This window comes from Alligator mississippiensis, chromosome 2, assembly GCF_030867095.1.
Source record: "Alligator mississippiensis isolate rAllMis1 chromosome 2, rAllMis1, whole genome shotgun sequence".
NCBI lineage: Eukaryota > Metazoa > Chordata > Crocodylia > Alligatoridae > Alligator > Alligator mississippiensis.
In genome coordinates this window covers 80,324,757-80,342,864 of record NC_081825.1, presented here as the reverse complement: position 1 = coordinate 80,342,864, position 18,108 = coordinate 80,324,757, and the positions used below count along the sequence as shown (strand labels likewise).

General features: G+C 40.3%; 1 protein-coding gene across 4 annotated transcripts in view; it reads left to right on the top strand.

Moving 5' to 3' along the window:
- GALNT7 (polypeptide N-acetylgalactosaminyltransferase 7) overlaps positions 1 to 18,108 on the top strand; it is a 102,431-nt gene that overhangs the window by 55,867 nt on the left and 28,456 nt on the right. For all 4 annotated transcript variants that reach the window (XM_059721882.1, XM_014594162.3, XM_014594157.3 and 1 more), the window contains exon 3: positions 17,361 to 17,527. In XM_059721882.1, the coding sequence (XP_059577865.1) occupies positions 17,361 to 17,527 (167 nt within the window). The remainder of the gene's footprint in view (positions 1 to 17,360; positions 17,528 to 18,108) is intronic.

The window sequence follows — 18,108 nt, the reverse complement described above, 5'->3', positions numbered from 1 at the left end:
TTAAAACATTTCCTCCCAGCCTCCAGTTTCCTTTTTCCCAAAACACTTGTGAATGAGCTGTTTTTATAAGTAGAAAACTAAACCTAAGGAATATATTCTTCTCTTTGATATACAGCTGTAACTGCTAACCTGCCTGCATTCACAGAAGTACAGATCTCCCATAAAGATGTTCAGAATTCAAACCTGACACTAGTATGCCCCTTCTAAGTACTTCATTCTTTGTATATTAAGGAGAAGGAAAACATTCTGGAAATATAGGTCTTTTAACTGGTTTGTGGGTTTTTCTGGGTATGTTTTGGTATGGAGGGGATGTTTTACCAGTCTTTCCCAACTCCCTTTTTCTAATCAATCTCTTCTAACTACCCTGGCTAGGGATAGACATTCAAAAAGCCTGAGCCTGATTTAATTCAATCTTTGCAGGTTTAGTCTAACCTGGCTAGGGTAAACTGTTTGTAATCATACAGACATCCCCTCTGGGCTGAGAAAATGCAGGCATATGCTTGTAGCGGTTCAGGCTAGAAGCCGGTGGGTGCTAGAGCAGCCCTCCTTCCCTTTCACAGTGCTGAGCTGAGGGAGGCATGGCCAGGCCCCGGCAGGATGCTCTGATTAAGGAGGGGTTCCCCTCTGCCCCTCTAGCTGTTGATAACAGCATTTAGTTACACAGCAGGGAGTTACACAGGGAGTTGTTAGCATTTATCAGCCCATCAAACAAAACAAAAGCCTCTCTCATTAGTTCAGGCTCTTAAACAACTTTTTCCAAGGAAGGAATGAAGGGACATTACCAGCTACCTGTTGATTAGCTCCAAAATGCACTAAGCCAACACTGTCCTGTCTCCCACAGCACAGACAATAGCCAGCGTGTGGTATGCTAGCTAATGCCGAGAGGTGTCTGTGTAAGGCGGAGGGATGGGAGGAATCCCTGCTTAAGCAGGGGGAGTGGGGCAGGAGGAAGCCAGGCATTCGCTGCTGTACCTGCACTCTCTGCTGGAGCTCCAGCCAGGGAGCAGAGGGATGGGGCCAGCCCTGCTGGCCTGGAGTAGAGAGCAGAGCCCTGCCCAGGTTTGCAAAGTATGTTGGGGTGCTGGAGGACTCTGATTTAACTTCAACCAGGAAGGGGCTTGGGACAGACATTCTGTAAACCAATTTGACTCAAATCAGGTAAGTTTGATACTACATTCAACCAGGTTTATCTCAAACTGGTTTGAGCCATTTTCAGACTGGTTTATGTGCACTAAACATCTGCTCTGTTACAGGTTTAATCCAGTTTCTGATCACTCAAACCACTTTGTGTAATGTCTGTCCTTAGCCCCTTTGGTTACTCTATCTGGAAGATATTTTACAGTTACAGAAAGGCAGTAAACTCTGATCTTGAAGGGAAAATAACACTTGATACTTACGGTTGTGTTAGAGTCATGTTAGGCATCTATACATGTGCCAGATATCTGCTCCGATGCGTGCCAATTAACACAATTAATCGAGTCAGCTGAAGCATGCTAACATACTCCAGCAGCTGTTGCGTCATGTCTGTTCAGCATCCCTGTGCTTCAAAATGTCAGTGAGGACATTTTAACTAAAGCTCCCCCACTGACATTTTGAAGCATGAGATGTTGACTACACATGATGTTGAGGGTGGTTTAATTGGAGCGGCTCTCAGAGCTGCTCTAATTAAAGTGTCCTCTCCCTCCCACCCTGGAGCACATATATAGACACCTGTTGTTTATAGCCATGAGGTCCAAGAATTTCATGGGAGGCAAGGATTTTTTTAGGTGATTATTTTTTATTGGACCAACTGCATAGTGGGGATAAAGTTAGGCAAGCTCTTGAATGCAAGGCATTCTTCCTCAGGTCAGCTGGACTTGAACAATACAACCAAGGATGCCAGGCTGTATTGGACCAACTCAACTGTATAGTTGGGATAAGGCTTTCAAATGCAAGGCACTCTTCAGGTCATTTGAAAGCTTGTCTAACTTTATCCCAACTATGAATCTGTTCCAATAAAAGATATAATACCAAAAAAGTCCTTGCCGCCCATATTTGATACTTATGTTTGTTCTTAAACCTGTACTAGGAGAAGGTCCTCTAAGTTTCATTTTACTTATCATAGAAGCTAAAAATAGACAACCAATTTAATGCAATGCTGATTGGTCTAGGCTGACTTGTATCAAAACAGATGCAGCAGTCATTTACACGTGAGGCTTAAATGGCATTTAATTTGAATTAGCGACGATTGTTCCAAGACAAGGTATTAATTCAGATAATTCACAGGTACTTAATTTGGGTCTATGTACTTGTCCATCTGTAAGATCTGGGGTTTGCTGCGCGAGAAAACGCTCAGGTCTGAATCAAGTCGGTGATCTGTTTTTAGCCTGATGTGTGTGCCATTTGTATTTCTGTTCCCTGTGAAAAATATGTCTGTTTTATTCCCTTGCCATCCCTAGCTATGGAGCTATGCCAACCACAAGGTTTGACGCCAGGCTTTGGATTGTGTCACCAGCTGTGGCAGCTGAACCTTTGGCTAACTGGCTGGCTACTATGGCTCCACTGTTGTCTTTTTCTGATGTGTGTTTTCCATTTCATGAGCTGGAATAGAATCAGCCAGCTGCTGGCCTGATTCATACCTCTTTGTGCTTTGGTATTTGAATTTACTGCCTTTAGTGTGTTTGTTAAACAGGAAAAAACGTATTCTGAATCCAATTCATGTACAGTATAGCATTTCCATTTCTGCTGTATGTTAAGGGCTGCAGATCTTTTACAAAGAATATTTCTGGCTTGGCAGCAGACCTGTCCAGGACCCGTAGAAAGGGATTCTCTGCTTCTTGAAGTCCCCTCCAGATTTTTCTGCCCCACCGTGGCCAGGAGCGCAGCCATATCTCCCTGCTGCAGAGCTTTTTTGAGGAAAACTCCAAACTTAATTTTAAATTTCTAGTTTAGCAAGTTGCCTTGTTAAGTTAGTTAGCTCCCAGCTCTGCCCCACGTCAGCACTGATTTGGTGGGGTGAGGATGGAGTTTGATCCTTAGATTCTGCTGTTTCTCCTGAGACATTTGCAGGGGCTGAAGCTCCTCCAGGATTTTGGGAGAAAGCGGAGCTAAGAAAAGTCAGACAGAAGGAAGTTTCCCTCCTTCTGTTTCTTATCAGGAGTCCTTTGGGACACTGAGCTAGCTAAGTTCAGTTTTCCTCAAAGCTCAGGTTGCCTAGGCCCTTATCTCCCCTGAGGAGGAAAGAAGGCAGGCAGGACTGGGAGAGAACTGTCTCTATGGCAAGCAGCCTCCATCTCTGTGATGCGAGTAAAGCCAAAATGGCAGCCTGCCAGCTGGAACACTGATTGGGAATGTCTGTAGTCCAGACCAGCAGCCGTGTCTCTGACTGCAGAGCTCAGCTGCTGCCTTCTCTCCCTGCAGTCCCATGGGTCACAGATGGATGGCACCAGACAGAACGCAAAAATTGCCAGCCCTAGAAAATGTGAGAGGTGCCTTTTCAGGTCAGTTACTTCCCACCTGCTGCCACTTTGTTAACAGTTGCCCTCTTCCACTCTCCTTGCTGCTTCACCTCAGGGTATTTATATCCCATTGTCCTTATTTCTAACCTTGGAGAATAGGGAACAAGCAAAGCATGACCTAGTCTAAAATATCTAACATTTCTAAAGGATGCTGGTCCTCAAAACATTCCGATTTTACCCTGACAATTCTTATGTTTTGCACGTGGATAGTTTTTTTTATTCTTGCTTTCAGTCATTTCCCATTTGATTTTACATGCGTCTTTTACTGTATTTCTTGTCAGAATCTTGGTAGCAATAATATTGCTTTAGAGAAGGAAAAGGTTCATTCTTTTATTCTCTTTCTGGATGGTTTTTTTTCTGATTGGGATTGGTACAGAGAGAAAATTTGAAGTAAGTATAACATCATTATCTTGGATTCAGGACAAATTCATGATGCCAGAGCAGTCAGTAATAGACTTGAGGTGCTGAAATATACTGCCAGGTGCAAGGTATCTTCATGGAAGAAAGTTAACAGAAGACAGTGACCTTGATGGAAAACAAAAATTGAATATTTGTTTCTTTGGCACCATTTATTGGCACCCATGGTGAATTCTGACCTTGCATATGATTCTGTCATCCAAAGTTCTTATAACAACTGACTAGTAATTGTAAGCATCCCCATGCACTGTCAATGTATTACATCAGTTTTTTTCCAATGATGTATTTTCCTACTCTCACTCCTACATTAGTGAATGCAGAAAATCAAGTGTGATTTTTAGGATGAGTGTTGTTAAGGAATCTTCCTGATTCATTTCAGAGAATGGATACTTAAGGAAAGAACATCATGTCCATTATCTGTAACTGCAACATGATTCACTGAGGTATTGGAATACTTCTCGTTTCATGAATAACAGACCTGTCCAGATTGACAGTCAAGATGGCTGATACGGTTTTCAGAATAACTAGGAAGCATTCTACAAGTCTAATCCTTATATAAATGTCTTTGTCTTGTAGAGATGAGAAACTATTCCATTCATGTACTGCCTACAAAAGGGTAGAATACTAAGACTTAAGTGGCAGAAGTCAGATTTGCAGAGTTGTTCGTCCTCCTCCATCCAGGGGTATCTTGATTTTTGAAAATAAGCTTGGGGATTGAACAATGTTTTCCATGCCAATGCTAGAGTTAGGAATGAGAAACTGGCACTAATATTGTGCATGCCTCTCAGGCCTGATTAGCCTAACCTTGGATCTTTAGCAGGGTGTCACACTGAAGAGGTCTGCTAGTGCAAGATCAATCCTCTCACCTAGTTGATTTTATAATGATCACTTGGATGAAGAGAAAGAAAAAATTGAGCTTTTTCTACTGTCTAGTGCAAAGTGTATCACACAACTAGCATGCTGAATCAGTGAAACATTCCTTCAGTTCTTCTAGAAAGGTGTATTATGGATATATGAATTATTAAGCAAAATATCAAGTCTTTCTTGCATAATGTCCTCAGCATGTTAGAGAATAATTTTTCGCAAATCCCAAAACTAAATGCTTCCTTAGGGTATTGACTTTATTCCAACCCTGTAAATTTTACCCTTTAAAGTCTTACTCTGATTGAACCTTCTGAGGTGGTGTTATCATGTTTCCTGTCTATCAGAGTGCGCCTTCTAATAGCTACCATCTATGGTTCTATCAGTAGGGTTTCTTTTGTTTTATTTTTGTTTTTGAAGATGGGCATTTTCTCCAGTGAAACCCAATATTATATTTTGAAGCAAGAAAGGTAGTTCTCAAACTGTCATAACATTCACTTTGTAAGTAAATTCAGGAAATAGTTGTTCTTTAGTTTAGTTGAAAAGTACAGTTATTAGGAGCACTGACAATTGTGGCAAAATAGTCATGACTTCAGTTTTAAGGTCTGCTGGATGGTCATATGGCCACCAATAAATTTGTCAAATCTATGCGTATTTCTTTTCTTTTGCAAGAGGGATTTCCACCCCCCAGAGCCTTAGTGCTCAGAGGAAGATGGATGGCAATTTCTATAAGAATTCCCTAATTTACCAGATGATCCTGCTTGCCAGTTTCCAGGCACACTGGTCTGAAAATGCCATTGTAAAGGGTCTGTACACTTTGACACAAAGGGCAGTTTATCTGTACTACCTGAAACTTGAATTTCTTTGACTAACAAGAGTCGCATCCATTGTAACCTGGAGACAAAAGGATCATCCAGAACAGAGAAATACATTGCATCTAAACATTGGGCTTGAGGTGGAACCCAGAATGTTTTGCTGGAGGAGAAATTGTTGGTTTAAGTAGAAAAATATGGTCTAATTAGAAAAGTTGATTTTTTTTCTCACTTAAACTAGTGCCAATTTATTAGTGGCTGTGAAAGGGTTAAAACTAACTGTTGCTGAAGACTGAATGCTGTCCCTTCTTCCATGTAGCCAGCTTGTGAAGAGAGAAGGAAGAGCAGCAGTAGCCATTTTACAACCTCTCCGTGCTTCTATTCCAGGCAGAAATCAGCTTCCCTACATTTCCCAACATTCATACCCCAATTTTGGAGGGGAGGGGTGTAGTTTATATGGTATACAAGTAAGTAAAGTATATGGATCAATTATAATAAGCAGTGAGACGCACTTTGGGAGTAGAGATGCAACAGAAGAGGAATGGTAATACTCAGGAATTTGGGGTTCCATCCTGATTTTAATGGCGCTAGAGCTGCTAGACTCAATTGTTGCCATCCTTTCTTTGCGTTTCCAAAGTCCTGTTTTCTCTTTGCTACTGGATCCTTGTTTCAGTCCCAGTCTCCATCCATCAGGTTTCTGGTTTCATCTCCATTCATCAGGTTTCTCATGTTTGTCCTGGCATTTGTCCAGCCAATCTCAATTCTTCATCTGACCTCTCTTCTGTCCTTTCTAGCTCATTTCAGTCTAAATTCTCTCCTTACACTCCAATTCCTTGTAAAATTTATCTTTCTTTCTGCCTACCTCACTGATCATCATTTAGACCTAATCCTCTGGCTCCTCCTGCCTTCTTCATTCAGTCTAACTGGGTTCTGGTCTCTCCTTCCCTCCCATCCCCTTTTCCCTTCACTATATCCCAGTCTCCTTGCCCCACTTAGGGTCAGTTTCTTTCCCTCATTCAGTTCCAGTCTCACAAGACTCCTAGTTCTGCTGTACTTCTCCCCTCCCCACTACCCATCTCCCCCAGCCTTGTTTGGACTTTGTCCCTTCTCTGTTGAAATTGGACAGCTTCCTCTTCCAAGCTGTATGGGCGCCAGTATTCAAGGGAATGGGGAGGACGTTGAGAGCACAGGAGAAGAATGAAGCCAGTTATAGACTTTAAGTTTCTACTGGGAGAATCACTGTTCTTCTGGTAGAAAGCAGGAGTGTATAGACATACTGGGCATTTTTACACATGTAAGCACTGCAGCTCTGGGCACTTTGAAACACATAGAAGGTGTTTTAGTTTAAAAGCTCACTGCCACCATTTTCTCCACACTGATGCGCATTTTGCCGCTTATACAACTGCAAGCAACACAGATCCATGCACGTCAGCTCACGTACAGCGCACCAGATCTCTGACATATCCAGGCATGAAAATGTATACATGTAAATGCCCTCAGGTTTTATCTCCTGGAGCAAAAATGCTTCAGGAGAAAAATAACCTTGGAACAATTAACTAGTGCTAAATTGCTCCGTGGAGAGTTTCTCCCAGGAGACTGAATGTCTAGACTTTTCTTGTGTGGGCCAGGAAGAGTGCAGTCGTGGAAAAGGTTCTGTGCTTTCCCAAGATTGGGGTCATCCCCAACCCAGCTTCTGGCTTCCACCAGCTTCCCATGCCGTGCTGCTGCTAGCTGCTGGGCGGTAGGGCAGCCAGCAGGAGCCGGGTTGGGGAAACTTCCCTCCAGTCCTGCTCCTGGGTGCAGCCCTGGTCAGAGGGACTACAAGGAAAAGTCAGTGGAAGTGGGAACCAGGTGGAGGAGACTTTTTTTCTGTGCCTGGATCCTGCCACTAACTTTTAAATAATCATCCTGTCACTCAGCTTAGTGGCAGGGGTGGGCAAGGGGAAGCCTGAGGGGCTGGGTGCCTGGCATGCAGAGGCTTTCCCCAGCCCAGCTACTGGTCCCTGGCCCCTCCAGCTTTCCCCTGCTGCCAGTTTCCCTCTCCTTTTGGCCACCAAATTATAACATTCATTAGTCATAAGGATTTTCATGGACAGCTATTTTTATTTTGATTGCATTATTTAAAATTCACATTTTCAGAAGCATCATTTGCTTATTGTGTGCCAAGAACAAATTATCTTTATGCAATATATTTAGAAATCACTTACTGCTTTGTTAATGTAATATACGGTATGTAATTTAGTCTTTGGTGGAAAATTAGGTTTTGATACATATTTGAAAATTATGCAGCTTTAGCAGAAATAGTTTTGTTCAACAAAAGGGGTCTATAGTATGATGGAGTTCTCTTCTTTTCTTTTCTCCCTAGCGTTTTAGAGAACAGAACAAGGTAGTTAAATATAATGGTTGTATCGGGGGTGGAGGTGCTATGTACTGTTTTAATCCCAAGTGCAGTCTTGTAGAATGTCTTTATATTATTTTCACACTTCCTTTCATGAAATCTGTCTAAAAATGACTGTCTTTGTTTTAAAAAACTAAATTGTGAACCCACCCTTTAAAAACAGCTTGGTGAAGAAGAACCCTCTATGTTGCCAAAGTTACGTTAAAGGTACAAAATTATTGCATTGAATTGGTAACGTCATACCTGGAGAAAATAGTGTAAATGTTCAGTTGCATAACAGCTTGAAAGGTTTCCATAAGATGCATTATTTTTGCCTTTCTACCAGAAATAAGCTGAGTACATAATGTGAATTTAATAGGTTCTGAACAACAGTTTATTTTCTAGTCAATCCCACCATAGCCAAAGAGACTTTGTGGAAAGGCTCTCAACTCTAAAGCATACTTCCTTCATGAATGTGATGATTATTTGCTTAATTACATCACAACATTAATCACACTTATGAAATTGTTTAATGAAATAAGCTTTCAGTAATTACTGTTTGTGTCCACATCATTGGAAACCAAGCATTGGGGACTTGTTTTTATTTTATGTGGTACTTGGGGAAAAATTAAGATATGCACGCCATTCCAGTGACTTTCCTTGAATAGCAAAAGGGGAAAAATACTTGTATTATGCATACCACTCTTCAAGTTTTACTGATACTTAAGATTATGGGAATCTAGTGAATTAAAATAGCCAAACTTAAATGAGAAACCTAGAATTCTGAATGTAAGATCTTAAGGATCTGGCAGGACTCCACAGAAAGAAGTATGTAGTTGTTTAAAACGTAATCAGCCATTTGCTGTCGGACCTCCACATAGCAAGGAAAGATTGGACTCCTGGGCCTTGCATATAGTAGGAAAATAAGCCTTTTCAGCTCTGCCAGCCCTCCTAACAGTGAAAGCTGTAGTGTAGATAGAGTTGACACACTTTTTAATGGTGTGTTTTGTCTTTCCAAATTTTCTCCTGTTGATGCACTTGAATAAAAGAAAGAGAACGTCTTATGGACATTACATACCATATATGTGACGTAATTAGTTTAGTTTATCAAAAGCAGAGAGAGCTCAATACTGTCAGAGCTCCGGTGAAAGCTTTGAATAAACTGAATTTTTCTTACTGTCATCTTGGAGATTTCCCTGTCCTAAAACATTTTCACTGGCCACATGACTTCCTTTTGTTCTAAATGCCATTGGGCAAATAGATTGTTATCCATGCTATGTCAGATAATCTGCAACACATAAGAAAACACAGTAAATAATGAATCTATATGCTCAATACCATTTTCCCATCAAGTTTGTAACTGAAAGATTACCATGTTAGCACATAAATTAACTGACATAATATAAATTGTAATTCAGAAAAGCACTGTTTTGTTTAACATTGTATCAGTTGCTCAAGGAGGATAAACTAGCCAATTTACATCATTTTAAACATGGCAGTTCTTGTCTATACTGAGCATTTTAATTCAGTCCTCAAATTAACACTATATAACCCATCTTTTTTCCAGTACTTTCTTCCAAATGCTGTGTAACTTGTCAGTGCTGACAAGACCAGAGGGTTGGATAAATATGTTGCCTTCTGTGTGTGCACGGCCCTATGTGCTTTTGAGCTTTGTGTAGGCAGATTTCTCAGATGGTGACTTCCAAATATGAATTGTGTAGGTTAGGAATACAAATGTTACCTTCAAAACGAATGTTAGCTTTAGAACATAGCAGTTACCGCTCAATTTGTTTCTTGGAAACAATGGATGAAGCAGAATAAAAATGAAGCATTGTCATTTCCTCGAAGTTGTTGCATATGAAAGCTTGTGTATCTCTTGAATTAGTCTATACGGTGCCACTGTGCCTTGTCTTCTACATGATTTCAGACTAAATTGGCTCCCTCCCTCCCTCTTTTAATGGTTAATTTGCCTTATTTTTCGTAGAGCAGTAGTAATAGACCAGAGTTGTCATGCCACAAAACAGGTGTTAGAAATTTGAGCGTTTGTGTAAAGGGATATTTTATATACTTTGCCTTTTGATTTGTTTGTATTTTGTCATGATCCTAAAAAAAACTCACGAACAAAACACAGAAGAGGGGTGTAAATCAGGAGGATTCCAGCAGGAGGTACAAGCTAAAGTGTTGCGCTGATGAGGTGTCCCCCGACGGCCGATTGTGTTGACGGGGTGGTGGTCCCCTGCAGCTTATCTCACTCACCAAAGTCCCACAGCTACTTCCAGAAGTGGCCCCGTTCCACAGCCGGCGCTTGCAGGGAGGGCACCGGCACTCCTGCCTGCCCGTCACCTAAACAGAGAGTGTGGCCTGACTGGGGGTGTACCAGTGCTCTTAGGGGGTGCACATGCACCCCCATTTACCCTCTATGTGTCACCACCAATCTACAATAGGATAAAATACCTGCTTCTCTAAATTGAGAATGAAGTTGAGAGAAATTTAACAGGACTCGTATTAGTTTCTTGATATCATTGCAAGAAAAAATGCACCTTATATGCACCTGAATTTACTTAATCTATTAGGTGTATCTCTGGGCACAGACAGAAGTGACAATTTTGGCCCAATCTGGCCACAGCAGATTATAGCCATGACCAAACAAGTGCACAGCTGCAGACAGCTTAAAAAATGGCCTATTGGGTGAAAGCCGAACCCTTATTGCATGAGGGGCCAGATGAAGACATTTCAAAACAGAGCGTCTTCTGTAACTTCTGTCTACGTTTTCTGTGAGCCTAGAGCTGTTTTCAGAATGGGAGAGGGGAAAGGGAGCTGAGGGAATTTGGTCTGGGGATTTTTCAGTCCCTGCTGGAAGGTGGGGTAGGTGTATTGGAGCCTCCCCACCCCTCCAAGGTAGGGGGCTCCAATTCACCCACCCTACCCTTCAGTACTGTTTGGGGCACCCCTAGAACGAGCTCCCTCCACTGCCTTTCCCCCCTTGTACTGAAAACTTAGTAGCCTAGCAAGGAGCAGGGACTTTTCTTAGGGAAAACCAGCTGTAGGCTCATAGCTAGCCGCTAGATTCCCCCACCCCCATGGAACCAACAGTGAACTTCTGTTTGTACCAGGAGATCATTGTAACTCAGAACACTTCCTGCAAAGCATTCTCAGTTACAGCAAGGAGCTGCACTTCTATCTACACCCTCTATTCTGCCCTTGGCCTATCTTCAGACTAACATGACTAACTACTCTGTTCCTTTAAAAAAACAAGTATGTTAATTTATCCTATGCTAGAAGGCTTGCCTTTGCTTGGGGAGAAATGTCAGAGACATGGCATATCTGTAACCTCTTATCAGCATTTTAATCACTGCTACTCTTTGCCTGGACTACAGTATACAAGGAAAATGTATTTTGTTTAATATGAATGAATTTTGACCTGGTAATTTTTTAGCTAACCACTAGATGTCATTGCTGTCCTACAGAAATGCAGCTAAGAAAAGCATTTATCTATAAGAAGGAAAGGAGCACTTCAGTTTTCAACAATTGAAGATAGTTTAACATTTAGTAGAAAAGTTAGCACTTTAGCTCACAATGGAGATTCATTGCAGTTGTTTTTATGCATTACACATTTTTTTTCATACTCCCAGCTGCAAACGCAGATCTGTGAAAGCCAGTTTGAATGTAGGGATTATTGTAGACTCACTGACACTCATGTGGTTGTTCATAATGACTCACTACACTGGCAATCCAAGAAATGAGATCAGTTCCCTGAAAAAGGCTAAGAGTGTGATCATACCAGGAGTATAGATACAGCTATGTATTACAGTTTACAGATGACATATTTAGCCAAAAGCAACTTTCAATTCATATGTGTGAAAGCTACTAAAACATCTACAGGATTTAAATTGAATTTGTAGTAGAAGACCACCAAAACCTTGTTTTTTTTCTGTCAAATAATACTAATGTTAAATGTAATAGAGGAAAAAATGCTGTTAAAATGCTTTCGCATTTTTCATGTTTGGTTTTTGTCATCAGACTTAACAGTTTTAACCCATTTTAAGAACAAAATATGATTTACTGTTAGTCATCTTGCACTTTAAAAATCATGTTCCTTCAAGAAAGAGGAAACAAGCGTAATGGATGCTTTTTATTTTGACAGAGCGCTTTCTTCCTTTTTATGTGATTCTTTTAGCTTCTCTGAAGGGGAGGATACAATTTCTAGACCTTTATTAATTAGCACCATCTTTCTTTAATTAAGGTTCACAAATGTTAAAATACTGTTTAAAATGTAAAGACAAATTTGGCAGGACAATGAAACCAATATCAAACAACCTCCTTCCTTCAAAAGGCAAATTCATGGATTTTTTTTCCACTGCTTTTATATTGAATTCTTGAATGTTTTTCAACTGACATTCATCTTGGAACATGAGACAGTACAGTACATGATAATGGATGATGGAAATACTTCCAGATCGGTACAATGAAATCTCCAATGCTGATCCACATAAATATGTTTTCCTTTCCTTTCCTTGCTCATGTCCTTGTGTGGCAAAGTACTTGGCATTCATTAGACTCTGACAGAGCCGCACCATGCCTCAAACTCTTGACCTCTGGGCTTCCAGCCACCACCCCCACCATGCCACTAGAGCAGAATATGACTACATGTGTAAAGCACAGCATAGCTCAAATACTTAATCTGTCCTTAGCATATGTATAGTAGAAAAACTTTTCCTCAGCTAATTTATAGGGAAACTCTTACTTAGTATGTAATCTCCAACAACTTTTACATTAATAGAGGAATAACAGAAGAGCCTGTGTGTACCAGATTTCAAATTTGGTCTGGCGTGAATAAGAATATGAGTTTATTGCTATCTCCTGCACTCTTTCCCCTTGTACAAATAAAATTATATATAATCCGGACAAATGTCTATATATATCCAAAACACTCCAACTCTCTTTTTTCAGGCCTGGATGCTTTGTGGATTTTATCTTTGAAACACTCAGTTGCATAATGAACATCATTTGTTTTCAAGCAGATGTTGAATTCTTTACAGTTGACCTTCCAAGGAAAGTTAAGGATATATAACTGGGGCATATTAAATGTGCAGCTCACAGATCTGTTTTTAGTTGGTTTTCTTGGAAAATGGAGACATGCTGGTTACATATGCAGAAAACAAAGTTGGAGTATCTTGTTTTTACCAGAAACTTCTCTAGCTGAGAGGTGTGTGGGAGTGGAAAAAAGTTAAGTTTCACTGTAGCAAAAGGTTCACAGTAGTATTACTTTATTTTCTGTACTAGGTTTAGTCTCATTAATATCTCAAAAAGGAGTGGTATGGTGACAAGATTTGAAGCTGCCTAGGTTAGTTAAGATTAAAGGAGACTACGAGCAATTTCAGATGGACCAAATAAATTAGAAGATGATTGGACAGGGCCACCTCTAATATAGAAATATGACATAATGCATTTTCAAACAAATCATCTGAACTAGTTATATAAATAGTTTGTTTTTAAGTCAGCTGTAATTACTCAAGGAAGAAGGTCTAAGTCATTGTGGGCATTTCAGAAACTTTCCACTTAGTGTTTGGTAGTGGTCAGAACACACAGAAAATCTTAAAATGTATGAAGAACTGAATACAAAATGTTGATGAAATAGTAATGGCATTGCATGTATTTTTATGTCTACAGCTCATTACTATGTATAACTTTAAAAAAACCAGTAGGAGTAGAAGGGATTCATGGGTAAATAATATTATTTAGAGACATGGGCAGACTAAAAAGCTTGGGCTCAGTTAATTTGGAAAGGGGAAATATGATATAGATACTGTTTTCTCTTTTAATCATGCAAGAAAATGGGGGATGTTATGAATTGGAAAGGCTGAATGTTTCACGCTCGCACAAATACATTTTTAAAGAGCCCAAAACATTTGAAACTTGCTGCCACAAGAAAATAGGACTTAAACTTAACTGGAAAAAAAAATCAAAACTTTTGTATGAATAATGAGACATTGTGGCTAGGGATAAAAATTACACACAAACTGGTTTAAGTAATCAGAAACTGGTTTAAACCTGTAACAGAACAGAAGCTCAGTGCACATAAACCAGTTTCAAAATGGCTGAAACTGGTGTAAGATAAACCTGGTTGAATGTAGTATCAGACTTAACTGATTTAGGTTGAACTGGTTTATGAAACTTCTGTCCCAGACCCCTTCCTGGTTTAAGTTAAATCACACTCCCCTAGCATCCTGGCATGCTTTCTACCTCTGGACTGGGCTGTGCTGTCTGCTCCAGCTGGCTGGGTCTGGGGCCAGGGAGTGGGGTTAAACCCACCTTCCCCTGAGTACAGAGCTCCCGTTCCCTGCTAAACTTACAGAAACTTACTGCTGGCTGTGACTGTGGACTACAAATCCCAGAGACACCTGGAAGTAGGAAAAGGAAGTGATGAGCAACCAGTACCATACCTAGACTCCTGGCAGTCCCCGGCAAACTTTTAGTATCGGGCCTCCCTTCACCAGAGATAATGATAATAATAGGACAATGGGAAAAAATTAGCCTTTCTGTCTGGGTGCCAGGTGGCCACCCGGGTTGCCCATGCCTGTGTCTGGCTCTGTAAGCAACCCTGTAGAGTCCTGCTGCTGTAATTCTCGACTGCAAATCCCAGAGACCTCAGGGGCAGCGTGAAGAGGAAGGGAACGCATAGCCCATGCTGGCTATGTGCCAGAGGTGCATGCTCTAGCATCCCCCCCAGCTTCTGGCCTGAGCTACTGCAGGCATGTGACTGCATTTTCTGAATCAAAAGTAAATGTATTTCCAGTTGTTTCTCAGTTTAATCTTTGCAGCTTTGACTAACCTGCAAAGACTGAATTCACAGATTCACAGGAGATTAGGGCTGGAAGAGACCTCATGACAGCATTGGGTCCAGCCCCCCTGCTCTAGGCAGCAAAAACTGCTGGGGTCAAATAACCCCAGCAAGGTGTGCATCCAGTCTCCTTTTGAAGATCTTCAGGGTAGGCGCCTACACCATGCCCACTGGGAGTCTATTCCACAGTCTGGTCACACAAACCATAAAGTTTTTCCTTATATCCAGTCTGAAACTTCCTTCTAGGAGTTTATGACCGTTATTCCTGGTTTTCCCCTGGGGTGCTTTTTAGCCTTGGCCTTTTTGACTATCTGTACTTAACCCTACAATTGCTTTAGGTAGAATAAAGAATTTATAAGGTATACAAATCTATATGTTTTAGGACATAAGCTGACTAAGCACTGGGGACTAGAAAATAATTTTCTCTGAGCGGGTTATTCTGTAGTTACCCACAACTTTCCTTGCACTTTTCTATGACAGCATCTTGTACTGATCATTGTCAAAAATATGGACTAGGAGTCTCCAGGGCTATGGGATAGGAGAAGAAACCAGGAGTTGCTAATAGACAGCAAAGTTGCCTGAAGAAAGGTTCGCCTGATTAGTATAACCGAGGCCATTAAAAGGATGGATTAAATATTAATACCTGTGGAGTGAAGAACAATGAGCCAGTAAGTCAACTGACTTCCTCAGCTGCTTGAATAGTGTTGCTGCTGCTGCACATTGGAGCAGGAATTAAAGCAGGGTGATTCTGTTCTAGACAGAAAAATCAGCTTGCCTTCTTAAGACATTCACCTCTATTTGGGGAGGTGGCTGAGTTTTGAGGAAACTATGCATGAAATATGCAAGTGTGGTACTAACATTTTAGATGCTCAGAATTCTAAATACATTTTCAACCAGATGGTACTCAGTATCAACATACCATATTGCTCAAATCCAAGACAGAGGAGGTTTTTCCCCCACATTCAACATGGGGCAAAGAGCCCCTCATCTCATGGACATGAGTACAAGTGTGTGTGTAGGGATGGGGGGGTTGGGTTTCTGATCTCACTCCAGTCCTGACCTGGGGTGGGAGCTACAGCTGCTGTCCCTCCATGCCTTCTGCCACCCATGGCCACTGCCCCCTGCATGCTGCTCTGGCCTGGGTCAGAGTGGAACCAGAGCAAGAGCTGCAATTGGGTAAGTGACAGTGGGGTGGTGAAGGGGGACAGACAGCAGTTGGGGGCAAGTGGCAGGTAGGGGGCATCCTGGGCATGGGGCAGCCACCAAGGAATTGGGGTTATGTAGCAGGAGAGGCAAGTGGAGTTGGGGGCAGGGAGCAGGCTGCTTGACTACCCTGTTCCAACTGCCGTTATCCCTGCAACTGTTTTCCCTGTTGCAGTGGTTAGGGGGACAAATTTAAGATGACCTTCCAATAATTAGGTTCTATGCATGGAAAATGTATAACAAATGTATGCATTTTCCATGAATAGAATCTCATTACTGGGGAGGTTGTATTAACTTTGAAGTCATCTTGAATTCAGGTAAATATGGTATTAGCTTGCATTATGCTCTGTGATTCTAAAATGGCCCACAAAGTCTTCGTTTTTTTTTCTAAAAATGGTTAGTCTGTTAGGTCACACAGTTTGATTTTATTGCTTGAAATTTTCAATGCAGTTAATGTTTATTTTCACGTTATATGTATTTAAAAAGAAGGTGGCTTTATTGGGCCATGTTTGAATTTGTTCTTGGTAGCTTACCTGTTCATTGTTGTTTTATTTGTTTAAAAACATTTTACAGTTGCACAGAATTGGGCAAGTCACCAGAAGTAGATCTGGTAAAAACGTATGATGCTTCTTTTTTCTTTGGGGGTTGGGAGGAGGGGGTAGGTTTTAGGACAGTGCTAGCTGTTGTTCATTACAGCTGACAGTTTATATGTACCAGTGATTGCCAGTGGCTAATTTTTTTTTCTACTGCAAAGATACTTTAAGCAGCTCTACCAGTAAAGCTCTACTCTTTAAGCAGCAGTTTTCTGCATTATAAAAACTATGTTCAGCAGCTGGCACCTGAGCTTTTCATATGCAGCTGCTGCACTTCTGTCTTTTCTGCTTATTTAATTACTATATATTTAAATGTGTTTAGTTCTGAATGGATTGTTTAAACTGCAGCTTTGAGATGGAGTGGGCAACAATCCATTTAATATGTTCATAACAGTGATTTAGTAGTCTAAGTTTTGTATCCTAAGCAAGTAATACAAATGGAAACATTAGAAACTACTTCCTTTACTCTAACTTTCTGATTTTTCAGTGTTAAAGATTTAAAAATTTTAAAGATTTTTCAAAACCCTGGATGCTGCTTTTTTATAGGCATGTTATATAGGAGATCAGGCAAGATGATCATAATTCTCCCTTCTGTTCTTAAAATCTCATGATTGTATAATATGTAATGCTATTCTGTGCTGTGATTCTGATTATCTTTAATTTAAGGCAAAAGTATGAGTTAAGATTTCATTTGTACAGACACATTATTGAGTAATATTAACAAAGAATCTAAGTGTAACAGGATAAATTATTTTACAGATGCAAATATTGGCATTATGATGAGAACCTACTCACGTCCAGTGTTATCATTGTCTTCCATAATGAAGGATGGTCCACACTCATGAGAACAGTACACAGTGTAATTAAAAGAACACCAAGGAAGTATTTGGCAGAAATTGTACTGATTGATGATTTCAGTAACAAAGGTAATGCTATCTATAAAAAAAATAAAAATAAAAAAAAATCATTTTTAAAGCATGTATTGGTTTTACTGTCCTTTTATGTGAATTGTATTCGATTATCCAAGAAAAATATCATGTCATTATGTAGTCATTTTCAGCTATCATTAAGATGCAAACTAAGTTTCAATGAATTGCTTTAATAAGGAAAAAAGCTGGGTCTAAATGCATGTATCTATGTTCTAAGTATATATTTTACATCAGGTTTCTTCTCCCCATAGAATTATTAAGTAGGATATTGTGGACACTGGTTAATTAGCATGCCCTAATGGCTATCATCCTAGATAGTTTTTAGAATAGTATTGTGAAAAAGATAATGCTAATTTTGAAGAGAAGGATCTTTTATGCTATCTATATAGGATAATTTTGGCTTAAATTTTGCTGTATTTTAAACTTGACTAAGATTAGTGAAAATGAACAGCTGGTATAATATTTTTTGTGTTTACAAATTTTATAAGGACATTTTGAATGTGTCATTTCTTATAGGTTTTTGAAAGAAAAACAAGTTCTTATACAGACTTTACATAAAATGACCTCATGGCTGGAGC